Source organism: Lithobates pipiens, unplaced genomic scaffold (assembly GCF_037356315.1).
Source record: "Lithobates pipiens isolate NorthernLeopardFrog02 unplaced genomic scaffold, aLitPip1_a1.2 Scaffold_19, whole genome shotgun sequence".
NCBI lineage: Eukaryota > Metazoa > Chordata > Amphibia > Anura > Ranidae > Lithobates > Lithobates pipiens.
The window spans coordinates 506,206,336-506,234,226 of record NW_027507764.1 but is presented as its reverse complement, the minus strand read 5'-3'; the positions used below and the strand labels follow the sequence as shown (position 1 = coordinate 506,234,226).

The following is a 27,891-nucleotide window of genomic DNA, read 5'->3' as shown; positions in this document are numbered from 1 at the left end:
TAATAGCCAGGAAACCTGCAAGTGCGAATGGGGTCTTAAAGTGGTTCTAAAAGCTGAAGGATTTTTATCCTAATGCATTCTCTGCATTAATATAAAAAAAAACATTCTGACTGCAGTTCTCCCCCTGCCCTTCTTATAGTTACAGTGCCTTGAAATAGTATTCATACCCCTTGAAGTTTTCCACATTTTGTCATGTTACAACCAAAACCATACATGTATTTTATGTGATAGACAAAGTGATAGACAAAGTGGCACATAACAGTTTTTTTTTTTTATTTCACAAAGGTTTTTATTGAGAGAGAACAATGCAAAAATTGCAACATGTATTAGCACAGTTTCAGTATCGCCTATACAGAGTTTAACAAGTATTTGTAGGATTATTCAGAATGTCTAAAAATCTGACAGGGTATAGATAAGTGCAACATATCATATCTTTTTTTTTTCAACAAACGCAGGTTTATTAATCATATAAAAAGGTTAAAATAAAGAATGGTAGTGGGCGCAACCACACATATCTTACACAGTATAACAATGCCATGTTGGACTTACCCCTTACACAACGGGGAGAGTCATCCTAGATAACAGAATATAGTTGCCATACGGGCATCCCATCCAACCCCCCCCGCAACCGCCCCATGACACGATCACCATGTGTATCTACCTCAGACTACACAAGTTTCCACAGCATTTAACCATCTATCCCACACCTTGTTATATTTGGCAGGGCATCCACGGTGCCTATACACTAACTTTATATATGGCAGTTTATTATTAATTGCTATGATCCAGTCACGTACCACAGGAGGAGCTGAGCGCATCCACAGCTTTGCTATCAGCTTTCTTGCGGTAAACAGTGTGGACTGCAGGAACGTGGTAAGGTACACATCAATCGTAACATCTGGGAACATACCCAATATGCACACTTTCGGGTCCAAGTGCAGGGGTGACCCCATGTGGTCATGCAGGAAGGTAATTATTTGCATCCAAAAAATTTGAATCTTAGGACATAACCACAATAAGTGGTAGAAAGTTCCAGAAGAACATAAGCACATGGGGCACCCCGGACCAGAGCTAGGTTGGAACTTCGCCAGCCTGATGGGGGTCAGGTACGATCTGTGAATTATATACAGCTGTGTAAGGCGGTCTGGAATGCTCAATGACACCAGCTTAACGTTTTCTAACAACTCCTCCCAATCCGACCCGTCCAGTGGACCCACGTCACCCTCCCATCTAATCCTAGCCCTCTCCGAAATCTGATTTATTTCCCTCATCCTTAATAAGTTGTAAAATGTAGAGATCAATTGGGCTGAGTTGTCACCCAGTAGCAGCTCAACCAGAGACAGAGTCTGGACGTTGGGAAGGCTCTCAGCAAATTGGGTTCGAAGTGCATGCCGCAGTTGTAGGTATCGGAAATGCATAGATTGAGGCAGATCAAACTCCGCCCGTAACGTTGGGAAGTCGCAAACGCCTAGAGGGGTTATAACCTGGTGTAGAAAAACAATGCCCCTGGAGGCCCAAAGGGCGACTCCAGGGACAGTTAATAGTTTGTTCAAAGCAGGGTTACACCACAATGGGGTGTGCGAGTGGCAGAAGTCAGCACCAACAAGTCCCAACGCCAGTCTCCAAATCCGCCTATGGTAGGACAGTAAGGGGGTCGGGACACCTCTCGCCCTCCCGGCCCGGAAGAGCAGCTGAAGGGGAGTATGAGTGTGTATACCCTCCCCATCACTCACCAGCGTCTGGTATCTTGCACCATCTGACCTGTGCAGGTGGTAAAAATGCGACAGTTGCGCCGCCAAATAGTATGCCCTAAAATCCGGAAGGGCCACCCCCCCCCCGATCCCGATGGGTTTTTAAGAGTAGTCCACGCCAGTTTATGTCTAGAGGATCCCCATATAAACGTACTCAAAATAGTGTCTATCGTTTTGAAAAAACGGAGAGGGATCAAACCGGGGAGTGCCAGAGCGCGTATAGAATTTTGGGGAGTAAAATCATTTTTGTCAGGTTAACCCTGCCCGTTACCCCAAGAGGGAGACGGGACCAAGCCTGAGTACGCGACTTGAGAAATAAAAATAAGGGCTCAACATTAAGCAGTAGGTAATCCCGCGGCTCCCTGGTAATACGCACCCCCAAGTATCGGATTTCGGAGACCCTGGAGAGTGGAAGGGAGGCCGCGCAGCGGTCTGGTACCGACAAGTCCAATGGTAATATCTGGGACTTGGACCAGTTTATGGCCAAACCCGAATAGCTGCCGAACTCCCCCAACACCTCCAAAGCACTCCGCAGTGATGGACCCTCATCCTCCAAGTACAATAGGGTATCATCCGCGTACATACTCACGGATTCTACAAGGGTACCACTGCGGAGGCCCGCTATCCCCGGATGATGCCGGAGCCTGGCCGCCAGGGGTTCCGCCACGAGAGCATACAAAAGAGGGGAGAGCGGGCATCCCTAACGCGTGCCCCGCCCGACCGGGAAGGGATCCGACACCCAACCATTTACCGCGACCCTGGCCGTCGGTTGATAGTAAAGCAGGGTGACCCATTTCACAAAAATGGGGCCAAAACCGAATCGCTCCAAGCACTCCCATAAATAGCCCCACTCAATGGAGTCGAAGGCTTTGGCCGCGTCCAAGGACACCACCACCCTCGACCCCACCGAGCTATGCCTAGCCTGCACATTCATAAATACTCGACGAATGTTCATAGCCGTGTTCTTTGCAACATATCATATCTAAATACAAAGTAAGAAATCTATTTTATAGTTGATACAATTCTTACGAGCTGAGCATATATAAAATTTATTCAAGGTTACTCAAAGAAAGGGGGGGGAGTAATGGGGAGAAAAAAAAAAGGGGGGGGCACATAACTGTTAAGTGGAAGGAAAAGGAAAATGTTTTTTTTACAAATAAATATCTGAAACGTGTGGTGTGCATTTGTTTTTAGCCCTTTACTCGGATACCCCCAATTCAAATCTACTGGATCCAATTGCCTTCAGAAGTCACCTAATTAGTAAATATAATCCACCTGTGTGTAATTTAATCTCAGTATAAATACAGCTGTTCTGTGAAGCCCTTGGAAGTTTATTAGAGAACCTTAGTGAACAAAGTGCATCATGAAGGCCAAGGAACACACCAGGCAGGTCAGGGATAAAGTTGTGGAGAAGTTTAAAGCAGGGTTAGGTTATAAAAAAAAATATCCCAAGCTTTGAAGATCTCACAGAGCACTGTTCAATCTATCATCCAAAAATAGAAAGAGTATGGCACAATAGCAAATCTACCAAGACATGGCCATCCAGCTAAACTGATGGGCCGGGCAAGGAGAGCATTAATCAGAGAAGAGCCAAGAGGCCCATGGTAACTCTGGAGGAGCTGCAGAGATCCACAGCTCAGGTGGGAGAATCTGTCCACAGAACAAATATTAGTCGTGTACTCCACAAATTTGGCCTTTGTGAAAGTGTGGCAAGAGGAAATCCATTGATGAAAGAAAGCCATAAGAAGTCCTATATGCAGTTTACTAGAAGCCATGTGGGGGACTAAGCAAACATCCGGAAGAAGGTGCTCTGGTCATATGAAACCAAAATTTTACTTTATGGCATAAAAACAAAATGCTATATGTGGGGGGAAAACTAACACTGCACATCACCCTGAACACACCATCCCCAACGTGAAACATGGTGGTGGAAGTGTCATGTTGTGTGAATGTTTTTATTCAACAGGGACAGAGAAGCTGCTCACAGTTGATGGGAAGATGGATGGAACCAAATATAGGGCAATCTTAGAAGAAAACCTGTTAAAGTCTGCAAGACTTGAGACTGGGGTGGAGACTTCCAGCAGGACAACAACCCTAAACATACGGCCAGAGCCACAATGGAATGTTTAGATCAAAGCATATTCATGTGTTAGAATGGCCCAGTCAAGACCTAAATCCAATTGAGAATCTGTGGCAAGATTCTCTCCATCCAATCTGACAGAACTTGAGCTATTTTTCAAAGAATGGGCATGAATTTCACTCTCTAGATGTGCAAAGCTGGTAGAGACATGTCGTAATTGTAGCGAAAGGTGGTTCTAAAAAGTATTGACTGGGGGGGGGGGGGGCTGAATACAAATGAACACCACACTTTTCACATATATTTGTAAAAAAAAAAAAATTGAAAACCATTTATCATTTTCTTTCCACTTCACAATTATGAAACACTTTGTGTTGGTGTATCACATAACCCACCCCCACAAAAAAATATGTTTTTAGTTGTAACATGACAAAATGTGGAAAATTTCAAGAAGTATGAATACTTTTTCAAGGCACTGTATCTGAGCCCGATCACAATCCAGAGATGTGCATGAGAGCAGCGAAACTCTTGTGTAACATGTTTTTTTATAAAAAAAAAAAAAAAAATCAACAGTTTACAATCACTTTAGTATCTAAACCAACCTGCTACATTTGGCTGTCTTTCTTCCGCTTTGGGAATGAAGACTCTGATGACACCAGTGTTGATGTAGATAAGAGGAAGACTTCGCGAGGTTAGTGTGTGTGACCTCATGGGCTGCCCAGATGATTTATGTTTCTCCTTCTGGCTTCGAGGTCGCCTAGCTTCAAAAATACTGGAGATTGCATTAAGCAAAGGGAAAAATAGGACAACATCAAAGGCTTGAGCTGAAATTAAGATTTCATGAAGAAAGTGAGGGGAGCCATCCCCCGAACCTTCAGAAAGTTTCTGAAAGCTCCGAGAAGTTCTTTCGCCTCGTGTGGTCAACTTGTGGCGGACATTCCTGGTCACAGCTTTGGTGTATGTGAGAGAAAGAAAGCCATGCTGTTGGTGGGAACTCTCTAAGAGTTTTGCTGTGGTCTGTGTGGAAGAGAAGGTGGTAAAACATACAATGGGTAAAACCACGATTAGTAGTGCAATAAATGAGCAGATATACAATGTACAGGCACAACATGTAAAAGACCTTTATAGTTAAAGTAGGTTAAGATCATTACCCGACTAATTAATTACTTTTATTTCCCTGTACCATTAATATAACTCCTGTAGTCAAAATATGGAAGCACATAAAGGTTGGTTGTGATGTCCAAAAACATATAGACAAAATGCAAAGAGATCATTTTATCTGAGGACTGATGGTACAGGACTGATGGTGCAAGAAGGAAATCAAAGTTAGATGGCAACATTTGTCTGATACCAACTAGAGCATGTACAGTATATTTAATAAAAAAAGCATAGATTAAGTCCAAAGGAAAAAGCTCTTTCATCAGTTTCAAACTAAATTATAAGTGTGGTTAGGATTGGTCTACTACTGTATGTGCCACAAAATCCTTTAAATCCCATTTCAAAAACTTTTTTTTTTGTTGTATAAGGATAAATGAGAATATCCTTATATATGAAATGTTATACTTGTGGGGAATAATGAATAGTGATGGACGAACTTCCGACGGGACGTTTCGCGAACGCGAAACGCGAACGGACACAAACGTTCGCGAAAACGACCGTTCGCCGCGGGCTCCATTGACTTCAATGGGAGGCGAATTTCGCAAACCTTTAGGTCGAATTTGCGGCCACGGGGTAATTATTAGGGGGTAGCACGTAGTCCCACCACCTGGACAATAGCATAATACATGTATGAGGTGAATTTGGGATCGATAACTACAAGCATTTTTTTTTTATTTGGGAAATTGTTCTGACAATTCAGGACTATGGAGCTAATGAAGGCAATGGAGGAGAGGGAAGGTCAGGGACCAGGGTAGGCAAACAAGAGGGTGCAGGAGATACAGAGCACTGACAGCAGCACCGTAATACAGAGCACTGACATCAGCACCGTGACATACAGCGCTGACAGCAGCTCCGTGACATACAGCGCTGACAGCAGCTCCGTGACATACAGCGCTGACAGCAGCTCCGTGACATACAGCGCTGACAGCAGCTCCGTGACATACAGCGCTGACAGCAGCTCCGTGACATACAGCGCTGACAGCAGCACCGTGACATACAGCGCTGACAGCAGCTCCGTGACATACAGCGCTGACAGCAGCTCCGTGACATACAGCGCTGACAGCAGCTCCGTGACATACAGCACTGACAGCAGCTCCGTGACATACAGCGCTGACAGCAGCTCCGTGACATACAGCGCTGACAGCAGCACCGTGACATACAGCGCTGACAGCAGCTCCGTGACATACAGCGCTGACAGCAGCTCCGTGACATACAGCGCTGACAGCAGCTCCGTGACATACAGCGCTGACAGCAGCTCCGTGACATACAGCGCTGACAGCAGCTCCGTGACATACAGCGCTGACAGCAGCTCCGTGACATACAGCGCTGACAGCAGCTCCGTGACATACAGCGCTGACAGCAGCTCCGTGACATACAGCGCTGACAGCAGCTCCGTGACATACAGCGCTGACAGCAGCTCCGTGACATACAGCGCTGACAGCAGCACCGTAAGCAGCCCCAGGAGGAAGTCAGCACAGCACAGGGATGGTGTGATCCCCTCATAATAAGAACCCCCAGGAGGAAGTCAGCACAGCACAGGGATGGTGGGAGCCCCTCATAATAAGAACACCCAGGAGGAAGTCAGCACAGCACAGGGATGGTGGGAACCCCTCATAATAAGCAGCCCCAGTAGAAATATGACACCGCTCAACCTCTTCAAAGAGGAGGGTAGGGGCATATAGTACGGTGTGCTTTTTTGGGTCAGGGAAGTGAGCCAAATGAATTAAGAAGGTCTGTGTGCTTGATTCCAAAAATTGTTTATAGACATATACATGGTCTACTGATCACATGTGTTGAATTCCTCCGAGATCCATGCCTCATTCATTTTTAGAAATGTGAGGTAGTTAACACTGTGGTGAGCTAGGCGAGTACGCTTATCGGTCACAATCCCCCCTGCTGCGCTGAACGTCCTTTCGGACAGGACACTGGATGAGGGGCAAGCCAACAGTTCGATTGCAAATTGGGCAAGCTCTGGCCAGAGGTCAAGCCTGCCCACCCAGTAGTCTAGGGGTTCATCACTCCTCAGAGCGTCCACATCGGCCGTTAACCCAATGTAGTCGGACACCTGACGGTCTAGGCGTTCCCTGATGCTGGATCCGGATGACACCTGTCGATGGGTCGGCTGAAAGAATGACCTCATATCCGAAGTCACCAACACATCTTCAAACCGGCCTCTTCTTGCAGGCGCTGTTGGATTGGTACCCGCAAATCCTTCTCTGGGAGTGGGAATTGCTCCTCTGCCAGCGCACGCAAAAGCAGAATGCAGCATTTCTCGAAGCAAGGCCTGGAAGTGCTGCATTCTGACAGCCCTCTGCGACGGCGGTAACATTTCCGCCATTTTGTGTTTGTACCGGGGGTCTAAGTACGTTGCCACCCAGTACTGGTCCTTGACCCTCATGCTTTTTATACGGGGGTCCCTATTAAAACACTGGAGCATGAAGGCCCCCATTTGCACTAAAGTGGAAGCGGTGTGGTGGCCTGGCTCCTGCTCATCATCCAGGATAATGTCGTCCTCTTCATTCTCCTCTCCCCATCCTCGCACAACAGGGATCCCAGAAAGGTTTAAAGCATGCTCTTCTTGCTCCTGCTCATCCGCCCCGGCACCATCCTCCTCTGACTCCTCATCAGACTCCTGTTGTTGACTTGTCTCAGATAGAGTAGCCCCCCCTGGGAATTCATCCAGCATTGCGACTTCCTCATCTTCCCGCTCCTGCTCCTCCACAGCCTGATCAATGACACGACGCAATGCACGCTCCAGAAAGAAGGCATAAGGTACCATGTCACTGATGGCGCCATGGCTGCGACTGACCAGTTTGGTGATCTCCTCAAATGGCCGCAGAAGTCTGCATGTGTCGCGCATGAGCAGCCACTGGCGCGGTGAAAAAAAACCCAGCTCCCCAGAACCGTTTCTTTCGCAGAGTTCATACAGGTAGACGTTAACTGCACGTTTCTGCTGGAGCAGCCTATCAAGCATATAGAAGGTTGAGTTCCATCGCGTCGGGCAATCGCAAATAAGACGTCTGACCGGCAGATGGTGTCGCCGCTGAATGTCAGCAAGGCGAGCCATGGCCGTGTAAGATCTTCTGAAATGGGCCGAGATTTTCCTTGCCTGCCGCAAGATGTCCTGGACCCCAGGGTATTTGACAAGGAATCGCTGCACGACCAAGTTTAAGACGTGTGCCATGCACGGCACGTGCGTGATTTTGCCCTGTTTCAATGCGCTAAGCAGATTGGCACCGTTGTCACACACCACTTTACCAACTGTCAAATTGAGCGGTGTTAGCCACTCATCTGCCTGTGAACGCAAAGCTGAAAGGAGTGCCGGGCCAGTGTGGCTCTTTGCTTCCAGGCACAACAGACGCAGCACGGCATGGCAACGTCTCACCTGGCATGTGGAATAGGTTCTGGGGAGCTTGGGCGGTGCAGTGGAAGAGACGCTAGCAGCGGAAAAGGAGGAGGCAGCTGAGGAGGAGAGGGAGGAGGATGGAGTAGGAGGAGGAGAAGAAGAGTCAGGCCTGCATGCAATCCGTGGCGGTAAAACCAAATCTACACGGGTGCCACGGGTTACATGCTTGACGGCCGTCAGAAGGTTCACCCAGTGGGCAGTAAAACTGATATACCTTCCCTGCCCGTGTTTGCTAGACCACGTGTCTGTGGTCAGATGTATCTTGGCACCGACACTGTGTGCCAGAGATACATTCACTTGCCGCTGAACATGGCCATATAGCTCTGGGATGCCCTTCTCTGAGAAATACTTCCTTCCTGGGACCTTCCATTGTGGTGTTCCAATGGCCACAAATTTGCGAAAGGCCTCCGAGTCCACCAGTTTATATGGCAGTAGTTGGCGGGCTATGAGTTCTGACAAGCCAGCCGCCAACCGTTGGGCAAGAGGGTTATCCGGCGTCATCATTTTTTTACGCTCAAACATTAGGCCCACGGAAGCCTGCCTTTTTGCAGAAAAATGTGAGCTTGGCGTGATGGAAGGTGGAGTGGAGGACAATTGTGAGGAGAGAGGAGAAGGAGAAGTAGAAGACGAGGCTGGACGGTGAGAGCCTGCAGTGTGGCTTTGTGTGTTCCGTTGCTCCCACTGGGCTCGGTGATGGCTGCTCATGTGCCTTCTTAAGGCGGTCGTCCCTAGGTGAGTATTGGGCTTACCGCGACTAACGCGTTGACTGCAAAGATTGCAGATGGCAACGCTATTGTCAGCAGCGGACACGTTAAAAAAAGCCCACACTGCGGAGCCATGTGCCGGTGTCCTGGGAGCGCCAGATGTGACCGTACATGGTCGATGACTCGCTCCTGATACATTTGCAGTCTGCTTTGTCCCTGCTGTGCAATGTAAGTCATTGCTGCTTCTCCTCCCTATCTGCTGGTCCATATCTCCCTCTGAACTCCCCTCCTCTTCCTCTCTTGTGGGCACCCACGTGACATCACTAGACACGTCATCATCAACGTCACCTTCCCCACCGCTATAAGTAGAGTAGGCAGCAACACCGGGGACCAACCTCCTCCTTGGGCTGATCTGGGTACTGGCGTCAGACTGCTGAGTAGCGCTTGTTGCTACCTCCTCTTCCTGATCCAATACCAAGAGTGGCTGCGCATCAGAAATGTCCTCTTGATATGGATCGGAAAATAATTCCAGTGACTCAAGCGGAAGGTATGTGGTGGTGGTGGTGGTGGTCGTGTTGTTGGTGGTAGTGTCTTTGGGGGTGCACATAGCAGAGAGTGAAGAAGAGGGTGCAGATCGAGAGGATGAGGAGGGTGCAGAAGAGTAAGGCTGAGCGAGCCACTCAACCAAGTCTGGTGCATCCTTTAAAGTAATTGAACGCACCTTCTGCAACTTCCCACTTTGGCTCAAGCCTGTTGCTCCTGCCCTACCCCTACCACCCCTGCGGAAGGGCCTGCCTCTTCCTCTGCATGTCATTTTTTAAATGACCCTGTGACAAAACTCTTAGTCCCTATACCGCTGAAGGACTGCTGCAGTATAGGTGAGCGGTCAGCAGTGGTGCACGTCAACCCTATCTATTGTGGACCGATAGCGGTCCTTACAGAACAGCAGACTGTACCGCACTCAAGCCTATGTACCGTAGCACCCTATACCAAGTTACCAGTCCTTATAAGAACTTTTGTGGACCAAGCAGGTTGTGTATTAGTGTTTAGCAGACTGTACGTCAGTCCCTATACCGCTGAAGGACTGCTGCAGTATAGGGCAGCGGTCAGCAGTGGTGCACGTCAACCCTATCTATTGTGGACCGATAGCGGTCCTTACAGAACAGCAGACTGTACCGCACTCAAGCCTATGTACCGTAGCACCCTATACCAAGTTACCAGTCCTTATAAGAACTTTTGTGGACCAAGCAGGTTGTGTATTAGTGTTTAGCAGACTGTACGTCAGTCCCTATACCGCTGAAGGACTGCTGCAGTATAGGGCAGCGGTCAGCAGTGGTGCACGTCAACCCTATCTATTGTGGACCGATAGCGGTCCTTACAGAACAGCAGACTGTACCGCACTCAAGCCTATGTACCGTAGCACCCTATACCAAGTTACCAGTCCTTATAAGAACTTTTGTGGAACAAGCAGGTTGTGTGTTAGTGATTAGCAGACTGTACGTCAGTCCCTATACCGCTGAAGGACTGCTGCAGTATAGGTGAGCGGTCAGCAGTGGTGCACGTCAACCCTATCTATTGTGGACCGATAGCGGTCCTTACAGAACAGCAGACTGTACCGCACTCAAGCCTATGTACCGTAGCACCCTATACCAAGTTACCAGTCCTTATAAGAACTTTTGTGGACCAAGCAGGTTGTGTATTAGTGTTTAGCAGACTGTACGTCAGTCCCTATACCGCTGAAGGACTGCTGCAGTATAGGGCAGCGGTCAGCAGTGGTGCACGTCAACCCTATCTATTGTGGACCGATAGCGGTCCTTACAGAACAGCAGACTGTACCGCACTCAAGCCTATGTACCGTAGCACCCTATACCAAGTTACCAGTCCTTATAAGAACTTTTGTGGACCAAGCAGGTTGTGTATTAGTGTTTAGCAGACTGTACGTCAGTCCCTATACCGCTGAAGGACTGCTGCAGTATAGGGCAGCGGTCAGCAGTGGTGCACGTCAACCCTATCTATTGTGGACCGATAGCGGTCCTTACAGAACAGCAGACTGTACCGCACTCAAGCCTATGTACCGTAGCACCCTATACCAAGTTACCAGTCCTTATAAGAACTTTTGTGGACCAAGCAGGTTGTGTATTAGTGTTTAGCAGACTGTACGTCAGTCCCTATACCGCTGAAGGACTGCTGCAGTATAGGGCAGCGGTCAGCAGTGGTGCACGTCAACCCTATCTATTGTGGACCGATAGCGGTCCTTACAGAACAGCAGACTGTACCGCACTCAAGCCTATGTACCGTAGCACCCTATACCAAGTTACCAGTCCTTATAAGAACTTTTGTGGAACAAGCAGGTTGTGTGTTAGTGATTAGCAGACTGTACGTCAGTCCCTATACCAATGAAGGACTGCTGCAGTATAGGGCAGCGGTCAGCAGTAGTGCACGGCAACCCTATGTATTGTGGACCGATAGCGGTCCTTACAGAACAGCAGACTGTAACGCACTCAGGCCTATGTACCGTAGCACCCTATACCAAGTTACCAGTCCTTATAAGAACTTTTGTGGACCAAGCAGGTTGTGTGTTAGTGATTAGCAGACTGTACGTCAGTCCCTATACCAATGAAGGACTGCTGCAGTATAGGGCAGCGGTCAGCAGTAGTGCACGGCAACCCTATGTATTGTGGACCGATAGCGGTCCTTACAGAACAGCAGACTGTACTGCACTCAGGCCTATGTACCGTAGCACCCTATACCAAGTTACCAGTCCTTATAAAAACTTTTGTGGACCAAGCAGGTTGTGTGTTAGTGTTTAGCAGACTGTGCGTCAGTCCCTATACCGCTGAAGGACTGCTGCAGTATAGGGCAGCGGTCAGCAGTAGTGCACGGCAACCCTATGTATTGTGGACCGATAGCGGTCCTTACAGAACAGCAGACTGTAACGCACTCAGGCCTATGTACCGTAGCACCCTATACCAAGTTACCAGTCCTTATAAGAACTTTTGTGGACCAAGCAGGTTGTGTGTTAGTGATTAGCAGACTGTACGTCAGTCCCTATACCAATGAAGGACTGCTGCAGTATAGGGCAGCGGTCAGCAGTAGTGCACGGCAACCCTATGTATTGTGGACCGATAGCGGTCCTTACAGAACAGCAGACTGTACTGCACTCAGGCCTATGTACCGTAGCACCCTATACCAAGTTACCAGTCCTTATAAGAACTTTTGTGGACCAAGCAGGTTGTGTGTTAGTGATTAGCAGACTGTACGTCAGTCCCTATACCAATGAAGGACTGCTGCAGTATAGGGCAGCGGTCAGCAGTAGTGCACGGCAACCCTATGTATTGTGGACCGATAGCGGTCCTTACAGAACAGCAGACTGTACTGCACTCAGGCCTATGTACCGTAGCACCCTATACCAAGTTACCAGTCCTTATAAGAACTTTTGTGGACCAAGCAGGTTGTGTATTAGTGTTTAGCAGACTGTGCGTCAGTCCCTATACCGCTGAAGGACTGCTGCAGTATAGGGCAGCGGTCAGCAGTAGTGCACGGCAACCCTATGTATTGTGGACCGATAGCGGTCCTTACAGAACAGCAGACTGTACCGCACCCAAGCCTATGTACCGTAGCACCCTAGACAGACCAAGTTACCAGTCCTGATAAAGAGCTTTGTGGAACAAGTGAGTTGTGAATGATTAGCAGACTGCAGCAGAAGGGCAGCAGTCAAGTATAATATTCTTTCTATATTTGGAAGAAAGAATATTATACGTGTACAAGCCTATTACCGTACCACTGATACCAGTCCTGAAAAGAACCTTTGTGGAACTAATAGTAACAGCAAGTCTTTAAAATTATCCTCACTGCCTGACACACTGCTTCCTGCCTGTCCCTATACAAATTGGCAAAAAAGAGTAGGCTGGAACGATTAGCTGGAACAGCTCTTTTGTGGACCTGATAGTAACAGCTAATGATGATGATGATGATGATGATGAAGAAAGACTAATCTGGCTGAGCTGTCCCTAAAATAGCAGCATACAGCGCTCTGTCCCTTTATCTAAACTGACAAAAGAAACTCAGGCTGCTGACCTAACACCTATACCAGTCCTGAAAAGAACTTTTGTGTACCAAATAGCTAGCGTTTTCTCTGTCCCTACTCCACACAGGATCCTTTCCCTACAGTGACAGAAGAAAGAATGTAAAATGGCCACCGGATCGGGTGTATTTATAGGTTAGGGGGAATGTCCAAGTGTCCATGAGCTGTCATGTCTCAATTGGTTGTCCTGTAACACATGATAAACGTGTCACGAAAGGTTAAAGTTCTTGTATACATTAAACACGTAAGTCCGCCGGGGCGAACGACGGAAAAAGGCGTTCGAACCCGCGGACGGCGAAAGTCGGAAATTCGCCGCGAAACGACCGCCGGGCGAACCGTTCGGCCATCACTAATAATGAATGATATTATATCATTGCATGGCATATTGTAGGTCCAAATCAGGGAAAAAAATTTTGTTCCTATGTGCTTTGCTTTCTGCTGTGATTATACAGTGAAAGGGTAAGCAGAGAAAAAATAAATATTTAGAGTTCTTTTTGAATATGGTATGAATAATAAGGTTAAAAATAATTAACATTGCTTAGGACAACAATAATTTAATGATGTGGCAAACTTTCCTTTGTTTCATAACTTTTTCAAACCAGTTTCAGGGAGAAATTTTAGGAGAAAGTAATTTTACATACAGAATACATTCATACAGAGAGATGGACATAGGTGGCATAAGTGTTGACAAACGTCACAATGTTTCAATATAGTAGATAGCCAATAAATAGTAGTGTTGTCTTTATCAAATAGATTCTACTAATTTCTGAAATAAAAATAAAACTATGTATTTTGAAAGTGCTTTTTCCAGAAAACAAAATGGTAGGCTTTTAAAGCAGGCAAAGCCAGGCAGAGCAGCAGGTGGGCTCTTTGGTTAACAATTTAGATTAAAACCCTTCACCCAAAAGAACGTCCATCAACCACACAAACACAATAAATATGTCCAAAAATAAGATATATAATGGCTATATATATATGTGAATACAACTAGATAATTCAATTTAGCAAGAGAAATATAAGGGTTGATGAAGGTCCTTTATCAAAATCAATATGAAAATCAGTTCTTACAGAAGGGAAGAAGCCAGAAAAGTTACTGAAGGGGTCTTGCTTGCTGACGGGTCGAACCAAAGTGGTGCGTCTGTTCAGCTTGTCTGTACATGAAAGGAAAACGCCGCCATATTGCCCCAGACACCAACAGTTTTCACCAAGGCTTCAAGATTTTTACAAAGAATATAGAGAGAAGAAAGAAAAACAAATTGCAATAATAATAAGCTGGTAGATTTCCTTCCTTAACAATACCAATATGTACTGTATATGATGCAGTGGGATATAAAAATAAAAAAGTTCCCATTTTACATTTTAGTGACAGCAGTTTCTGAATGGAGCAATATAAGCTGAAATCTGATTGGCTGCTAAAGGTTAAAACACTTTGTATCTTAACTATCTTCAACGAGTCTTCAAGAATAGGCCCACGTATAATACTCATACAAAGCGTCAGAAGCCAATATCTGACCCGTATTCTGTAAAGCAGACTTTAGTTATTGTTAACTTATTATATTAAAGGTCATATCTAATGTGCTTAAAGGAATTTCCAGAAGGAAAAAACCCTACTTGCCTGGAAAACCACAATGCATGAACAGAAAGAGGTCCTCCCCTCCCTAAGTCCTTTGGTAAACAAGAGCAGGACTCCTATCTAGACCCATTTAAAGTCATCGGTGAACAGTGACTCAGCATGAGAGTCATATTTTATTTTAGCTTTAGGTGCAGGTAGCATTGTTTAAGTAATATCAAGAAAGGGAACCTCTGTTGTATTTCTTGGTGGCATTACAAACAAAGCAGGGACTTTCAGTTTTCCAGCAAAGGTCCTTTAAGGAAATACAAGTCAATAACATTGCTGTCATCAGCATGTTCATTTTAAAATGATAAACACTCCATGTGTCTTAAAATTCTAGTAATCAGATGGATAAATATTATGTTCCTCATCAGAGGGTCTGCATCCATAACTGGTCAGCTAGAGAAACCAAGAGTGCTAGAAATTGTACTTTAACAATCCAGCAAGAGTTACCCACCACTGCTCATTTAGATTTTACCAGCGCACTATAAATCAATGAGAAAAATAATTTCTGAAAGGTGAATTTAGTGCAAAGCTTGATTAGGCTTATGGCAAATGATTACAAGAATAAACCATTATTTAAAGAGTTTCCCAACCTCAGGCTATTACTGGGACATTATAACTATTCTATAGATCATTAGGTGACACTTTCCTTTTTTTTGTAAAGCTATCTGTGTCTGCAGGGCTCTTATAAGTCAGTTGCAATTTGTTTCTTGCTACAGTGCCTTGAAAAATTATTCATACCCCTTGAAATTTAAAACATTTTGTCATGTTACAACCAAAAACTTAAATGTATTTTATTGGAATTTTATGTGATAGACCAACACAAAGTGGCACATGATTGTGAAGTAGAAGGAAAATGATCAACGGTTGTCCAAGTAAATATCTTAAAAATGTGGTGTGCATTTGTTTTCAGCCCCCTTTACTCTGATACCCCTAACTAAAATACAGTGGAACCAATTGCCTTTTGAAGTCACCTAATTAGTAAATAGCGTTCACCTGCGTGTGACAGGTCAGGGGTAAAGTTGTGGAGAAGTTTAAAGCAGGGTTAGGTTATAAAAAAAAAATCCAAAGCTTTGAACATCTCATGGAGCACTGTTCAATGCACCATCCAAAACTGAAAAGAGTATGGCACAACTGCAAACCTACCAAGACATGGCTGTCTACCCAAACTGATAGGCTGGGCACGGAGAGCATTAATTAGAGAAGCAGCCAAGAGGCCCATAGTAACTTTAGAGGATTTACAGAGAGCCACAGTTCGGGTGGGAGAATCTGTTCACAGGACAACTATTAGTTGTGCACTCCACAAAGCTGTCCTTTATGGAAAAGTGGCAAGAAGAAAGCCATTGTTGAATAAAAGCCATAAGAAGACTCATTTGCAGTTTGCTAGAAGCCATGTGGGGGACACAGCAAACATGAAGAAGAAGAAGGTGCTCTGGTCAGATGAGACCAAAATTGAACTTGTTGGGCTAAAAGCAAAATGCATGTGTGGTGGAAAACTAACACTGCACATCACCCTGAACACACCGTGAAACATGGTGGTGGCAAAATCATGTTGTGGGGATGCTTTTCTTCAGCAGGGCCAGGGAAGCTGGTCAGAGCTCATGGGAAGATGGATGGAGCCAAATACAGGGCAATCTTAGAAGAAAACCTGTTAGAGTCTGCAAAAGACTTAAGACTGGGCCGGAGGTTCACCTTTCAGCAGGACAATGACCCAAGACAAGATTTGAAAATTGCTGCTCACAGACGCTCTCCATTCAATCTGACAGAGTTTAAGCTATTTTGCATATGAGCAAAACATCTCAATAAATGTGAAAATCTGGTAGAGATATAAAAAGATCTGCAGCTGTAATTGCAGTGAAAGGTGGTTTCTACAAAGTACTGACTCAGGCGGGATGAATACAAATGCATGCCACATTTTTCACATATTTGTAAACACATGTGAAAACCATTTATGATACCTTCTACTTCACAATTATGCACCACTTTGTGTTGGTCCATCACATAAAATCCCAATAAAATACATTTACGTTTTTGGTTGTAACATGTGGAAAATCTCAAGGGGTACAAACACTTTTTCAAGGCACTGTATACCACAATGACAAACTACATTGATAAGTAATTGTGGCTGTATCTTGTGCAGACAACATTGTACAGTAGAGCATACCAGAGAAACAAACTCTCTGAGATGTCATAAACTGTGTCTGAAAAAGCAAAGAATTTATTGCAGCGACCAATGGTAAAATGTGACAGGGGCTTTCTAGTATCAAAGGAGAACTAAACCCTCCTGCCCTTTCCAGCCTTGAAAGGCTCCATCTTAGCCTTTGTGTAGATCTGCAATTGCCATGGTGCTGTACATGTGATCAGCTATGACACCAGCTATTTGAGGATTTTAACGTTTTGTTGAGAGCTGATATAAACACACTGGCTACTGTGACAAGTATCACCAGGATGCATGCCTTGTTTTTGGAGACAAATTAGTGGGTTTAGTTCAACTTTTAATGCAAATTAAAAATGTTTTTTTTTTTAATTTAATTTTTTTTTTAACTAGGTATAAAGGAGTTACTGCTGCTCTCTGACTTTCTTCAGATACTGAGAAGGCCAAATAAAGACAAATATAGGCAGCATAAATGGGTCTCATGCATTTTGCACTTAAGTGCAGAATGACTATTGATTATTTTTTGCTTTCTTGATGAAATAGGAAAGCACGTCTAATATTCACTGAGCGATGACTTTCCCTTTATATTCATTTTAACAAAGCTAGAGTCAGAGAAATTAAAGTAATGCTAAACAAGGTCTCAGGTAAGGTTAGGTTTATTCTTGTCACCACTGGCAGAGGTTAAAGGATCACACGGGTCAGAATGGAGGCTAGAGCTTTGATAAGTAACTTAGTGACTACATGGTCTCACCACAGGTTTCTCTTTGCATTGTAGGATTATTCCAAGAAAAACGCCTGCCTGCCAGCTTTCACCTGGCCTGTAATAAACACAATGTTACCCTTGCCTGCATTCAGTGATAATCAACATGGGCAGTGGCAGACTGAATCACCCACTGGCTTTTTACATCTCTCAGAGGCTCTAGACCCAAAAGCTAACTTTTTGTAGTATTCTTTTTTCTGATATTCTGCATTGCAGTGTCTCACTCCTCTGACATTATAGTTTGGCGGGCTATGTTACTCACATGACAATCTCTGTCAAGTAAAACAAATAAAAATGCCAGCATGATACACACTTGTAAATTTCACAGCAGACAGATCTGGGAATTCAGAAACAGAATGATTAAAAATGAATTATCTGAGAGATAAAAGAAGCCGGTAGGTGATTTAACCAACCACTGTCCAGACAAAACCTGCACATCTGTTTTGGATGGATTGCTCTTTTAAACTGCTCAGATTGAAAGGAATAACCCCCCCCCCCCACCCCACCCCCTATTCCTTCATCAATGCAATTGTCAGGCAACAACACACACTGTAAACAAGGGCATACATCATTTCAGTTTAGCATCTCAGTAGGATATACAGTGCACAACTAACAGCACATGGGGAATTAAGAACACATTAGCAGGAAGGATGAGCAAAAGTTATTTTCAGGAAACTAGATTACTACCATCTTGAAATCAGTTTGTGATGTCAATATAACAATCAGATAATGGGAAACAGGAATAACACTGGTTTCTAATTAACAGGTTGAGGATCTCTGTTTTTCTTTGTAGCCACAGTACCTACGTTTTTCGACAATCAGGATACAAAAGCTATTTTCAAAACAAATTAAAAGGAAAAAAAAAATAGGGCAACAATGTTCCACTCAGGATAAAAGGCTAAAGCGTAGTGACAATCAAGATAAATACAACACTGAAGGGGGAAAAAAACAAGGGAACTACTGTTTGCTAAAGAAAATGGTTGCATTACTGCTCAATCCGTCTTGCCAACAATCCACCCCCACCATGCTAGAAAGGGTGACACCATTATTCAGAATCTTTAGCATCCTTTGTCAGCCTGCCAGCTCCAGCAACTGCATTGCCTATTGATGAGGTCATCCCTGTGTTCTCTCTACGTCCTATACCCTCTCTAAATTATTTCCGACTAGTGTCTGAGCCATAGTAGACTGAAGTCAATATTCAGTAAAAAAAAACAACAGGCTGAATTGTTCACAGTGTTCTCATTCCCACTTTAAACCTTGGCTTTGCCCATTGTGAGTAAAGCAAAAGTGTTCCATTAATTCACCCCTAGCATACAACTACCTTTCCTTTCCCACTGCTCCATTCATCAGCAGGACCCAAATGAAATTATCTAGTAGTACTTCCAGGTATGGAGTAGCATGTGATTCATTTAAAGTGAACCCTGTGTAAGCTACAGATTCAGTGATGTATGATTTACATAGGGATTTCCCTTCACTCCTGATGGCTGAGTGAGGTGGTGAGGGAGTAAAATTAAAGTTTGTATATGCATCTCTGGAGGTTTGTGTTAAATCACAATTGTTGCTTCCTTTCATTAGACTAATCATGTCTGATACTGCACACAGGCAGATACAGGGGTGTAAATACATTACTGGTCACAGTAACATTAGGGCTTTGTTTTGTTTAAATTCCAATACTGGTTGATTGCTACCAAGAAAGAAATGCATTTTAAACCCAAAAAATCAGTTTAACATTTCTATTGTAGAGGGTGGAGCGTACTCAAATGCTGATCTCTATGCTCCCTAGAGGATTCCCCATATAAATATCCAAGAAACCCATAGGCACTATGATGGTAACAATGATCCCATATTAAAGATAAAGTCAAATCCAGGCTAGGTGGAATAAAGGGAGATTTCCTTGCAAGGATCCTGGACACAGAAAAACCCAGTTGGTGTCTGCTCATTACTTACTGTGTCAAGTCCAACCAATGATGCAGAGACCTTATACCTTCCAGTCTTTTGAGATGGGAAAAAGGGACACCATTTTGCATACAATGTATAATCAATGGATTGTGAACTAGCCACAGCTACCATCATGTAGGCCATGGTGTAGTTAATAGACTATGCAACTGTCTTTACCTGCTCCTATAATGATCAATGTTGAAGCTTTCAATCTTGCATTTGACTTTAGTATAGACATCTTGGACATCAACAGAAGCATTGAGGTCCTCCAGTTCACTGACTACACAGATCTCTGAAAAACAAAGTTTAAAAAAAATTGTATATATAAATATATATATATATATATATATATATATATATATATATATATATATATATATATATATATATATACACACACATTTATTTATTAACACACAGCTGCCTAAAACAAATCAGTCATAAGAAGTTAATTTATGACTATTACTATAACAATAAGTTAGCAGCAAAACAAATCCATACTTGTTCCTTTGTTTGTAGGGTCTGCAGCAAAGAGTTTTATTGTAACTTTGGGTAACATCCACTGCATCCAGAGACTGACCCGACCGCTGGACACTCCGATATTACTTGTTGTTTGCTCCAAGGTAACCGAATCTGAAAAAGGCGAGTCCTCTGCTGCCTGCATAGAATCTCCCTGTATTGAGAAGTAAACATAACCTTAAAGTCAACTGTTTTTTTTTTCCCCCCCTACATTTTTAGTTTAAAAAATTTAATATATATGTGTATATATAAATTCAAAGGGTGAGGTGCACAAAGGTCTTAGCAATAATGTGCAAGCAATCTGAATATGTGAATAAATTAATACATAAAAGACTAATATAGAAAAAAGCCAATACAAAAAAATAATGAATTAAATACATTGATTGGATAAGAGAAAATCTATTACAGTAAATGCTGCATGCGGCTTTTTTCTGTATTAATCGTTTATGTATTAATTTATTCACATATTTATTGTTTTATTAATGGTCTATATAGACATGAATATATTATTATATTTTATTTGTTCTTTAGATGTACTGTTTGATCGATTACATCTTTGCAATGTGAGGGATTCAAAACACCTGTAGTTTAGAGTCGTTCCTTTTCTGAATCAATTGATATATAACGATAAGGAATGTTGTATACTTCATTACTAATTGATTCCAGCTTGTCTAATGATTTAATTATTCAATCAAGTGATGATGATAATGAGCTATATATTGGTACATGTATGTGGTCATTTGTAGGTATGTGGATTTGAAGAAGGGCGTTATCTACAGTAGCCCGAAATGTCACCATGTGCATACCATTCAATTTTGATGTAATCCTTTTACATTTTCAATACATTTGTATGTGCAGCAATCTCCTCTCCTTTTTCTAGCTAGATATATATATATATATATACATACACACACACACACACACACACACACAAACAAAATATATTCAAACTGTGCTCCTTACAAATATACTGTATATCATTTTTTTTTTTCAGTCTGCTAATTTTTCCTACATCCCAGTGTGTCTCTAAAACTTACCATCTAATGTCACAAAAAAATACAAACACATACATTTCCAAAGGGCCAATTTAAGCAGTGGTCATATACTATACTAAAATATGTACAACTATGAACAGAATACGTAGTCGTGGACAGGCTGGATTCACGTGAACTCAGTTTTTTTCTAAGATGCCCATCAAGAGCCATTAGGTTTGGATGGTTCCCCATTGGAAAGTCGGTCATTTTATTTGAAGATTATGGGGGTTACTTACGAAAGGCAAATCCACTTTGCACTACAAGAGCACTTGGAAGTGCAATCGCTGTAAATCTGAGGGGTAGATCTGAAATGAGGGGAAGCTCTGCTGAGTTTATCATCAAATCATGTGCAAGCTAAAATGCTATTTTATATTTTCCTTGCATGGCCCCCACGGATCTACAGCAACTTTACTTCCAAGTGCACTTGCAGTGAAAAGTGGATTTTACTTTCATAAATAACCCCTATGTGTACAAGACCACAGAGGCAGTGGCTTCACTTTGGCTTATGCATTTGAATCACTATGGGCAACATACACATGCTATGAATAACAGTCTATCCTACTGGCTGATATTAGCCTATTAAAGATTGGGAGTGGTTTCAAGTGTACTGATTGCACCACATATGTCCACGCAAACTATAATCCTAATGTTTGCATGTTGTGAGCACCTATGTGGAGAGTCATTTTTAATGTTGTGTAATAGATTTTTAATGGTACATAATAAAGTTGTTTTTATGGCACTCAGTTTCTATTCTATATGTCCGCATAAGTCCATGACTACATTTTCTGTTCATAGTTGTACATGATTTGCTAGAATGTGGACAAATAGCACACACAGTCCGGGGTCCTCTTCCGCTGTAGGACTTTACTAATACATTTTATATTGCAAACCCATGCAAACTTAGATTATACACATTTTTTATAGATAGCACCCATGGTGAGCATTACATCAATGATCCCTGTTCTGCAAGAAAGATTATTAGCTACATAGACTCTGTGCTGTGATTAATTATATAAAAACAAATGTCATAGGACTCTGGATCACATACTGCATAACTATGCTTTTGCTCGTTGCCCAAAGCAACAATTTAATTACATTAAAACTGCAAATGTTTACAGAGCATTCTTGGAAAAGAAAGAATCCAACTGGCTTTTTTGTTGCTAGAAAAATAAGGCCATAGCTTATCTCTATCTATCTATAAATATAGTGCACGCTGTACAGCTATTATATATGCCTTACACAATAAAGTAACCACATACAGTCAACAGTTTATGAAACTGTGAAAGATAAATGAGGATTTTGAAAATGATCCAGGCACCTGGCTTACTAAGAAAATAATACAGTATTTGCCAGTGTCATTCAGCTTCATTATCTGGTTGTAAATTGTGTACACTATGCAGACACTCCAGGAATAAAAAATAGTGCGATGTATTTACTCAAGTCATTTGGCCTGATTAGCCAGGTTGTGCCGTCAAGTGACTTGTAGACCTCTCCATCAAATTTAGCCACGTGAAATGCTGTAATAAGCACATTCCAGCATGGGTGGTCTTATGAAAGCTTGCATAACACTGGTAAGAGCTGTATACTTTTACAGCAATTACAATGTTAAATGCTGAAATAAACACACTTAAAAGATGCCACTTGGAAAAGTTCACTCTGAAGGACAAAAACATGAAGGAGGAAAGGAGTGAAAAGAAAGGGAGAAAAAAAATTAACTCTGTGTAGGAAAGTAGAACAGGTCAAACATGGTTTGCAACAACAAACTACATTAGGAATTATTACTACACTAATATATAGAGCTTCTGGAACTACTTTAACACTAAACTCTAATAGACAGATGTAAAATCCAGCCCAAGCAGTGTAAAAGAAAATAAAGAAAATTTAACATATTTCACAAAGCACCTGTCATGCTTTGTGCAGCAATGGTATGTACATCAGTTGCAAATGTGCATGCAACTGTTGATATGGTTTTTACAATTATCAAAGGAACAATTATTATTTTTTGGTGAACAAACTACAATTTGTATATCAAGTAGAACACATCATAAGATCCCTGCCATTCCTGCTGAGGGCTTCTGATACTTGAGAGTGATCTGCACCCCTAATTTCCATCATTTCACCATTCTGTGCTTGATATGCTGCTGGGGGAAGTTTCTCCAAATGATATCTAAGCTCATTACTATTCAGTGACAAATGAGCACACAATTCTTTTATCTGGTTTACACTTTTTCTTATTGCACTGGATCCAGATAAACAGAGAGCGATCCCCATATCGCACACAAGCTCCCTCATCTTTCTATAGAACTTTCCCACACCTCCTCACGCCAAGTCCTAACAAACAATTTAATTCTTTCACCGATGCTTTGCAAATTGGTCCAAATACAAAGTTTATTTTCTTAGCAGAAATTTATCTTTGAGCATCAGGAAGAACAAAACACATAAGGTCTTCATCCTTGGCCCGCCTCAAGGCCTCAAGATGATCGCAGCTTTCTGGCCACACTGGTGCTAGGCCTTATCAAAATAACTGAACATTCTTGTTCAATCACAAAGTGTCCCCCAGGACTAAACACTTCGACCACTGTTTAGGCCTAGGTAAACAGTAACAAGTGGTGTGTTCAAGCCTGCATTACCTTTGCTCTCCAGCCTTAATCTGAATCTAGTTAAAAAAAAAAAAAAAAAAAAAAAAAAAAGATTAACACTTTTCAAACTTTCATCTGAAAGAAATAACCTAAGCCTCTCCCCTCCTTCTGCGTACCCCTGCAGCCACCCAGATTGAAATGAATGCAGGAAGCTGTGGTGTTCAGCCTGCCCTCTGCCCATAAGCACACACAGGAGTTCAATGCATACCATAAACTTGTCAGCGTGAAAAGAATTACTCACAGCTCAAAATATAAATCATCTATGGATATTGTAAGCAAATGCCTCCTTTTCCAGTTCAATGTAAACAAGTGCTCAGATGGGTTCCCTGCCCCCCCCCCCCCCCCCCCCTCCCTTTAAGAGCGAGAGAGGAAAAAAATTCATTTAGAAGTTCACTCCACTTTAAAGTAGACTTTGAAAAATAATCAGTCGGCCTTGCAGCCCTCAGAATAGAGGACGACTTGTACGCAAAACATACAAAGTTCAAAAATTCATAAATACGGCCTGAGGAAACTTATTTTTGTTTGACAATGTTCAATGCTTTAAAAGTAACTCACAGAGACACGGTGGGAATTGCACAAGGGGTGGATAATTATGGATGGGTCCCAAGGCTTACTAGCCACACAAACATTTAAATTAGGTGCAGCATAGAATGTCCTTCGGAATCACCCGAGTTAATGAAAAATCAAGACAATCGTAATAACATCAGCCAAGAATAATTAAGCCCAACACTGGGCAAACTTTTCATTAAAAAATAATGTTGCCCTTAGTAGTTAAGAAGAAACAAAAACAACTCCAGTCTCAAGGTTTCAATACTCATCTCCTTTCTGGTGCTATAACCTCAGTAATTCATTCACACCTCAAAACTTTCTCAGTTTTCAGGGCTGAATGATGACATTCTCAGTATCTCCATAACCTTAACTCCACATACAGTTGTGCTCATAAGATTACATACCCTGGCAGAATTTATGATTTCTTGGCCATTTTTCAGAGAATATGAATAACACAAAAACATTTCTTTCACTCATGGTTAGTGTTTGGCTGAATCCATTTATTATCAATCAACTGTATTTACTCTTTTTAAATCATATAATTAAACAGAAACTAACCAAATGATCCTGATCAAAATTTTACATACCTTGGAGATTTTGGCCTGATAACATGCACACAAGTTGACACAAAGGGTTTTGAATGTATATTAAAGGTAAACATCCTCACCTGTGATCTGTTTGCTTGTAATTGGTGTGTGTGTAAAAGGTCAATGGGTTTTTTGGACTTCCGACAGACCCTTGCATCTTTCATTCAGTGCTGCACTGACATTTCTGGATTCTGAGTCAAGGGGAAAGCAAAATAATTGTCAAAGGATCTGAGGGGGAAAGGTAGTTGAACTGTATAAAACAGGAAAGGGATATAAAAAGATATCCAAGGAATTGAGAATGTCAATCAGCAGTGTTCAAACTCTAATCAAGAAGTGGAAAATTAGGGGTTCTGTTGAAACCAAACCACAGTCAGGTAGACCAAATAAAATTTCAGCCACAACTGCAAGAAAAATTGTTCAGGATGCAAAGAAAAACCCACAAATAACCGCAGGTGAAATACAGGACTCTCTGAAAACATACAGCTGTTTCAAGATGCACAATAAGGAGGCACTTGAAGAAAGATAGGCTGCATGGTCAAGTCGCTAGAAGAAAGCCATTACTAGGCAAATGGCACTAAGTATCCTGCTTACAATACACCAAACAGCAGAGAGACAAGCCCCAAACCTTCTGGCACAAAGTAATGTGGAGTGATAAGACCAAAATTTAGCTTTTTGGCCACAACCATAAACACTACAGTCAACAAGGCCTATGATGAAAAGGAACACCATTCCTACTGTAAAACACAGAGGTGGATCGCTGATGTTTTGGGGATGTGTGAGCTACAAAAGGCACAGGAAATTTGGTCAAAATTGATGGCAAGATGAATACTGGAGGAACATTTGCATTAATCAGCCAGGAAGCTGCACACGGGACATACTTGGACATTCCAACATGACAATGATCCAAAACACAAGGCCAAGTCGACCTGTTATTGGCTACAGCAGAATAAAGTGAAGGTTCTGGAGTGGCCATCTCAGTCTCCTGACCTCAATATCATTGAGCCACTCTGGGGAGATCTCAAACCCGCAGTTCATGCAACAAGAAAATGCCCAAGAATTTACAGGAACTGGAGACTTTTTGCCAAGAGGAATGGACAGCTTTATCATCTGAGAATATAAAGAGCCTCATCCACAAATAACACAAAATACTTCAAGCTGTTATTTGAAGTTAAAGGGGGTAATACACATTATAAATGAGGTATGTAAACTTTTGTTTATCATTCATATTCTCTGCAAAATGGCCAAAAAAACTAATTCTGGCAGGGTATGTAAACATATGAGCACAGCTGTATACCTTAGTGATGAACACTGTCATATCCAAGCAACCCTCATATAAAAGCTGTTCACAACACACAGCAGGATCTTTGAAGGGCCTAGGTATTTTTATTTATTTATTATAGGTTCTTATATAGCACTGTCAATTTACGTAGTTCTTTACACATAAATAATGTATATGCACATCAGTCCCTGCCCTCCAGGAGCTTACAATCTAAGTTTCCTAAAACACAGTACACAGGGGCCAAATGACTGGAGGCATTGGCAGGTTAAAAAAAAAAAAAAGGCTGACTGTCACGATCGTCCTGGCGTCTCGTTTGCGCACGAGAGACTTACCCACAGAAGCTTGTTGTCAAAGACCCGTCGTGCTCCGTTAACGCGCGCTAGAGCGATCGGACGCACTTGCGTCGGCTTGAACGAACGCACGCGTGCATGTGGGGGCACGAACGGGCGCACGTCCACTCGCGCACGCTGACTCGTCGTGCGACCGTTTGGCGCCCTACAGTCTTCTTAAGGCACTTGCTCCCTTCCATCCGTGCTGTCCAGTCTACAGCGTGCTCGGAGATCCTGCTATCCTATACCCGTATCTGTTACCTTGGTTCCTGTTACCCGGCTTTGACCTTGACCCTGATCCGTTGCTGCCTGCCTACGACCTCCTGCTTGTCTGACTACGCCTCTGCCTCATCCCTCTTGTACCACGTTGACCGCTACCTGCTGACCCGGCCTGTACCCGACTCTGCTGTTTCTACCTACCTGTTGGATATCCTGTGACTGCTGTATCCGCTGACGTCCGTCTGCCAGCCAGTCTACCACTTGTGCCTGCCTACACCAGCCTATTGTCTTCAGCTCCATCTACTCGCTGTTGGTGTCCTGCTGCCCATCCGGACCAGCATCTACCTGCCAGGCACTTGTGCCCCCTGAACTTTTGAGCTCCTGTTACCACCTCCAGGGGTTCTTCAGCCAGGGGCTACGAGGGGCCGCTCCCTGCATTCCGGGCTCGCCTACTAGGTACGTGACAGTACTGGACAGCCATGTCCGAGCCTGCGCAGGGAGCCTCCCCCATGGACGAGCTTTGCCGCCATTTGGCCGGTCTTACCCAGGCAGTAAAGAGTCTACAGGAAGGCTACGGCAGACTGGAAGAGCAAGTCCAAGCGCTATCTGCTTCTCCGCCCGTTGCTCCAGGGGGCCACGCCCCGCCTTCAGTGGTGATGATGCCACCTGAACCCAGAGTACCAACCCCAGAGCGGTTCACGGGTGACCGGAACAAGTTTAGAGCCTTCCGTAACTCTTGTGAGCTCTACTTCGCCCTGCAACCGAGGACCTTCTCCCTCGAGGCGACCAAGGTGGGGTTCGTTATCTCCCTCCTAACGAACGAACCTCAAGCCTGGGCACATCGCCTACTGGAGCGCAAGGACCCATCCTTAGACACCTTAGACACCTTTTTTATGGCAATGTCTAGACTCTATGAGGACCCCCAACTCGCTGCAACCGCAGAAGCAGCCCTACACGTTCTGCAGCAAGGTCGCAGGCCTGTGGAGGACTACGTGTCGGAGTTCCGTCGTTGGAACGCTGACACGGACTGGAATAACGCAGCCCTGCGATATCAGTTCCGCATGGGCCTGTCCGAGCCTTTGAAGGAT

The 27,891-nt window shown here is 43.5% G+C and overlaps 1 protein-coding gene across 3 annotated transcripts in view; it reads right to left on the bottom strand.

Moving 5' to 3' along the window:
• The window catches only part of VPS13B (vacuolar protein sorting 13 homolog B), a 1,337,220-nt gene that overhangs the window by 524,438 nt on the left and 784,891 nt on the right, over positions 1 to 27,891 (bottom strand). For 2 of the 3 annotated variants that reach the window (XM_077493095.1, XM_077493097.1), the window contains 4 exons: positions 20,150 to 20,321; positions 19,826 to 19,940; positions 14,249 to 14,390; positions 4,431 to 4,845 (listed from right to left, as the gene is read on the bottom strand). In XM_077493095.1, coding sequence (XP_077349221.1) covers positions 4,431 to 4,845; positions 14,249 to 14,390; positions 19,826 to 19,940; positions 20,150 to 20,321 — 844 coding nt within the window. Of the gene's footprint in view, positions 1 to 4,430; positions 4,846 to 14,248; positions 14,391 to 17,701; positions 17,769 to 19,825; positions 19,941 to 20,149; positions 20,322 to 27,891 lie in introns of all 3 variants that reach the window. The other variant, XM_077493096.1, reaches the window with a different exon arrangement.